At 43.2% G+C, this 6,000-nt stretch overlaps 1 protein-coding gene across 1 annotated transcript in view; it reads right to left on the bottom strand.

Annotated features, from left to right (window-relative positions):
- Positions 1-894: 894 nt before the first annotated feature.
- LOC132829112 (neuromedin-K receptor-like) overlaps positions 895-6,000 on the bottom strand; it is an 88,810-nt gene continuing 83,704 nt past the window's right edge. The window contains exons 4-5 of the mRNA XM_060846435.1: positions 5,306-5,502; positions 895-1,678 (exon numbers count right to left, since the gene is read on the bottom strand). Of these exons, the coding sequence (XP_060702418.1) occupies positions 1,363-1,678; positions 5,306-5,502 (513 nt within the window). The 3' untranslated portion in view covers positions 895-1,362. The remainder of the gene's footprint in view (positions 1,679-5,305; positions 5,503-6,000) is intronic.

The raw sequence follows: 6,000 nt of genomic DNA, 5'->3' as shown, positions 1-6,000 counted from the left end.
GAGGGAAAATAATTAAATATAAGTACAATGTGATTGCACCTATCACAGTCACAGCAAGTCTTGATGCATTCCACAATTTTAACACTGCAGGCATGATTGTTTTGTTTGGAATGCATCACAGCCAAAATTGCAGTCAAAAAAATTCCCGATTTGGCAAATCTGAATTAATCTGCTGATGGCTGAGGAATGGTCATAGGACAGGACAAGTTTCTGCTTATCTTCAACTGGTGCTGTAGGGTGAATGTAGCTGATGAATACCCCAACAGAGAAGTGAGCTTCTCTTAATGGGGATGATTTTTATGTTAGTGAGACAACTTCCAGGCAGTGTGAATGTGCCATTCCTACCTCCACAACACCAGCCCCTCCACCCCATCCTGACCCCCTCAGTTCATTGACCACTACTAATGTGGTTCTTGAGTGGTTTGTAGCGTTTCCTTTAAGGAATAGTGGCTATGCTGTCTTACGTCCTAAAACAATGGACAAAATATACCCAGATGAAGGGCTTTTGCCTGAAACATTGATTTTTCTGCTCCTCGGCTGCTGCCTGACCTGCTGTGCTTTTCCAGCACCACTCTAATGTAGACTCTAATCTAGACTCTGATCTCCAGCATCTGCAAACCTCACTTTTGCCTAAAATATACCCTGATGACTGACTGGAACATGAACAGTGTAGTAGGAGTCTACACAACAACAAGGGACCCAGTTTTCAGAGGCTCTTGCCTAAACCTGGAAGGAAGTTTGGCCAGCATTGTACAGCCCGGAGGACTCAACATTGAGTCCCTCAATTTCAAATAACCTCCTTTCCCATTCATTGACTCCCTTCCCAGCCCCTCTCCCTCCCTTCCACTCCTCCCTGCCACCAACCGGATTCATTCCTCCTGTTGACCAACCAGGTTGTACTCTCCACCTGTCTTCACCTATCCCCACCTTGCCCCTGCCACCACCTTTATCTGCAGCTCCACCTACACCCAACCCCAACCCAGAAGAAGGGTTACACCCGAAACGACGACTTCTCCACCCCCTGATGCTGCCTGGCTTGTTATGTTCTTCCAGCCTCCTGCCTGTCTACCTTGGGTCAGAATTTACAGCAAGAATGGAACGGTATGTTCAGTTTTACTTGCACAAAACTGGTCAAAAAACCCCACAAAAGATGGACCGATTATCTCACTCAAAAGGATGGCATTCCTGACAATACAGCATCAATCTAGGTTCTGAATTCATTGTTGGAGTCAGGTTGACCTCATGGTCATTTATCACAATAATGCCTCCACCTGAGGCAAGCTACTACAAAGGAATCAGCTTCCATGTTGAACTGCACCAATTAAGCATGCCCAGTTGACTAATAAAATACAATTTACAGCTTTATGAGTATTCATCCAAAGACGTGTTTGCTTGACTGAAAAAACTTGAACTTCTGGAAGCGTTCTTCGAATTACTTCGAGAGTGTCCGTTAAAACTCAAATTCCTTAAAGTAGTGCCCTTTTTACTGCCAGCTTCTGCGTTATCATTCTCTGACGTGTCAAACTCCACCGTCATGTTGGATTCCATGCGGGAGATGATATAGGCGCTATTCTGTCGGGTGGGCTGAAATCTGGATGATTGCAGTTCCAGTTTGTCATAGCTGGAAAATTCAATGAAGGGGCACCATTGAAAAGCCCTCTTGAATCCTGCTCGAAATCTGTGAGTGTACAGACAAAAGAGAATGGTGAAGCTGCCAGGCCTTGGTGTGGCATTACCCCAAAACTGAAACCAATACATTTTGGGATATGTTCCAGGGTGCACATTCACTGTCTCTAAAGCTGACCTTGTCCAGGTCCATGGGCTCAGGAGGCAGGACCACATTCATTTTGGAATCTGCCTCCAGCACCCCTTCAATGTCAACATTACAGATCAGAACAATATCAACTCTGGCTAAACAAGCAAAGGAAATAACTGTGGATGCTGGAAATCCAAATTTACTGGAAAAGCTCAGGTCTGGAGGGAGATCAGAGTTAATGTTTCAGGTCCACCGACTCTTCTTTGGAACTGATGGTAGCTAGTTTTATTCAGACGATGGGGTGAGGGAAGGTGTGAATGATCGGTGGAGATAGAGCTGAAGAAGAGAGAAAAACAACAGGACAGACAAAGGAGTGGATAACGGTCAGTCTGGAGGATTGTGTAGGTAACATATCATGTGATAACAAGGCTAGTGCTTGGGGGGGTTTAGGGGGATTGGGGTATGGTCATAGGAGAAGGTGCCTCAAGCCCTAAAGTTATTGAACTCGATATTGAGTCCAGAAGGCTGTAGAATTCCCAAGTGGAAAATGAGGTGCTGTTCTTCCAGCTTGTGCACACTAGAGGGGTACACCACTGGAGCACTGCAGCAAGCCTGAGACAGAGGTGCTGTCAAGAAACACAGTGGTGTGTTAGAGTGGCAGACAACTCCAAGGTCAGGGTCTTTTTTGCAAACAGAATGTAAATATTCTACATTCACCCAGTCTACACTTGGCTTCCCCAATGCAGAGGAGACCATTTTGGCTGCTTGTTCCAAAACTTCAGTAAAAGTTTAGGAACCAACCTTCCATTGCTGAGTGGAAAAGAAGCTCAATTCATTATACCTTCATAACTACCAATGTTTGCAAATTAAAAAGCCGTGGTATGGGCACATCCGTCCATCACAGATTTTAGCACATAGGGCCATTCCTTCATTCACTTGGAATGGAGTAGGATCGATTGCATTTATGTCTTTATCTGCCACCTGTCCTATTTCTGCTTGATCAATAATGTTTACTATTAAAATAGTAGAAGATGAGGCAGAGGTTACGAATTTCTAAGTTTAACAGCAAGTTGGATTTAAACAGCTCATTTTGCATTGAAAATATTCTAAGCACAATCTGAAACTATGCCAAGTCAAAAGAGGAAATGTTAAGACTGGTGATCAATAGCTTCATTAAAAGGGATTTAAAGGAAGTCCTTTTTGGAGGATAGAAAGGTAAATAGCTCCAAGGGGTTTCTGGATGGAATTCAAAAATAGGGATTCAAGCATATGAAATTCTGGCTGTTAATGGTGAGGCGAATCATAAATTTACATAAAAAGAACACAACTAGGGATAATGAAAGTGTGAAGTTCTGTATCATAAGTGTACTGATGAAGCTGACCCTATCTCTATAGATGATGTGTCCAAGGGATAACATGAAGATGAGATTGTAGAGTGGTCCAAGAATAGATCTCTGCAAGAGATATTTTGGGAATGGAAATACAAATTACTATTGGAGATGTTCTAATTATAGCTGGTTTAGTAAAAGAGGAACCAAATGAGGCAGTCCCAATACAGGAGAACAGTTGGAGAGGTATGGTATAATTGAGTTTGTCACGAGGCCAAGGAAGATGAAGAAGGGTGAAAACATCATAATTAATCAGGAATATCCTCTTGTTTTGGTTTGGGATGTTTTCTGTTGTGGTAAATGCAAAAAGTTCTCAAATAACAGGTTGTGGGAAAATGGACACAGAGTTAGCAAGCAAAACCTTTCATAAATCACAAGCTCTAGAGAGTGAGTTAAGTTCATGGTAAATGTTCCTCTTTTTAGCACTGAGCATAGAACTTTCTGATGCTGTGCAACCAATGGGAATTGAGGCATGTGCTTGGATTCCCGATTTGTACTTCCATTGTGTGAAGTTGAGTATCAGGGTCATTAATATTTTAAAAATATATTTAGATATTATTAAAAGCTAATCTCAGCAGAATGGCCCATAAATAATCAGCAAATGAGAAACACATGCCTTCAGATTGCTTAAACATGGAGTAGAATTTCACAGGGAGTGGGGGAACAAACAACCCATTCTCCCAAAAGGGAAAGTTAAAACCAACACCAGGTTATAGTCCAACAGGTTTATTTGGAAGCACTAGCTTTCAGAGCGCTGCTCCTTTATCAGGTACCTGTAGAGCAGGACCATTAGACACAGAATTTATAGCAAAAGATTATAGTGTCATGCAACTGAGATGATATACTGAACAAACCCAGATTGTTGTGAATTGACAATGTTTGTTCAATATATCATCTCAGCTGCATGACACTGCAATCCTTTGCTATAAGTTTTGTGTCTTATGGTCCTTCTCTACAGCTACCTGATGAAGGAGCAGCGCTCTGAAAACTAGTGCTTCCAAATAAACCTGTTGGACTGAGTGATACTGTGTGATTTTTAACTTTGTCTACCCCAGTCCAACACCGACTCTTCCGCATTATCCCAAAAGGGAAGTTAGTGGCCAGCTGACAGGCTCTGAAGAAGCCTCCTCTGCAATACGGTGGATAAATTAGTGCAGAGTGCTCATCAGTCTGCCCTTTAGTGAGTGGAAGCCTTATCTTCTGAAGCTGCCAGCCAATCAGATTGAGCAGCAGTTCTGACATCGCTGGACGTCTGCATTGGGCAGGCCTAGAAAGAAGGCTCAATGGAACCTCTGAGCCAGGCCAGTAAAGCTCAAGTTGCCATACTCTTACCCAGACCTGCTCTCTCATTAGAGAGACGACTGGTATTGGTTGAATCTGAGGGTCACCACACCTCAGGCGAGGCAAGAGATTGAGAAGGAGGATCCTTCATGGTAACCTTAGCCAGTGCGAGAATCGAATCCACACTGTTGGCATCACTGTGTATCACGATCCAGCCGTCCAGCCAAACTAGCTCTCTCAGGTCAATCAGCATTGGGCAGGGCAGGTTTGACCACCTTCAGAAGGGAGTGAGTTTTAAGGTACAAGTGGGGGAGAAGGTGAGGCACACCTCTCATGGGAGTGTCATTTAACTGCTGAAGAAAAGGTATTGCTGATTCATACTGTGTTTATGAGGTAGTTTTGTGAGAGGTGTGGGTGATTGCTGAGGAGGCTAGTTTTACAGATAATTTCCCCCACATGTTTTCTTCACAGGTATAATGATTTCCCTGGGCATTCAAACCCCATGTTACCATACACACCTTACATGCTTCCATTAGAGATTACCGGAAGTGATTGGGAGTGAGGATTATGGATAGGTTTCCCCTTACTTTTCTCAGGAATGCTGCTGAAAGTTGGGGACAACCCTAGAAATACCATGGCCAGAACTTGCAGTCAAAACTGAGACCTCCTGAGCCTGAAAAGGTCAGCATTTGACCCATTTTATGTGGAAAAAAACCCCCAAAAGTTAAAACAAACCATGCAACCCCAAAAATGACTGGATAAATTGAAAATGGCTGCCAAGCATCTATGGCAGGGATAAGGAACCAGTGTGAAAGTAGATGCTGGGTAGAGAAATTTCCCATTCCCATTATGTCCCCAAGTTAGACATTGCCAGACTTACCGGCTGTTTAGACAACAGTATATGATTGGGTTGTGCATGTTGGAACTCATTGCCAACAAGAACACGGTTAGGTAAACCTGTTGTATGGGCTTCCAGCTGTTGACATGCGAATGCTGTTTGGACACGAGAAAGAAGATGTGGTAGGGCAGCCAACAAATGGTGAAGGTAAACACCACCACAATCATCATTTTAACAACCTGCAAGAGAATTGTAGAAAAGGAAGTGTGTTATAATCAAAATATCAGTACCTTAATTGTCTCTAAACATGTGGCTGAATGACGCTTCACTATTTTGCACCTATTGTGACTGCAGGCTGTCCCAAAGTGTTTTGTGGAAATGGAATATATTTGAAGTGTTCTCATCATTGCAATGGTCATGATATAACCAAGTACAGAGGTAGGCCATTCAGCCCATCAGGTGTGCTCTGCCATTCAACGAGATTATGGCTGATCTGATCATCTTCAACTCCACTTTCCCTAGAAACCTGGATTTCCTTACTGATTAAGAATCTGTCTATCTTAGTGTCAGGGAATACAACATACAGTGCGCAGATTCCGCAAGAGCAAACCACGACAAGCAGACCAAACACAGCCAGAAACCCTAACCACCTTACCATACATCAAAGAAGTTTTAGAAATGACAGCCAGACTACTAAGACCCCTCGGAATCCTAGTAGCACACAAACCCACCAACAC

The sequence above is a fragment of the Hemiscyllium ocellatum genome, chromosome 2 (genome assembly GCF_020745735.1).
Source record: "Hemiscyllium ocellatum isolate sHemOce1 chromosome 2, sHemOce1.pat.X.cur, whole genome shotgun sequence".
In the NCBI taxonomy this organism is placed as follows: Eukaryota; Metazoa; Chordata; class Chondrichthyes; order Orectolobiformes; family Hemiscylliidae; genus Hemiscyllium; species Hemiscyllium ocellatum.
This window is presented reverse-complemented; position numbering and strand designations above follow the sequence as displayed.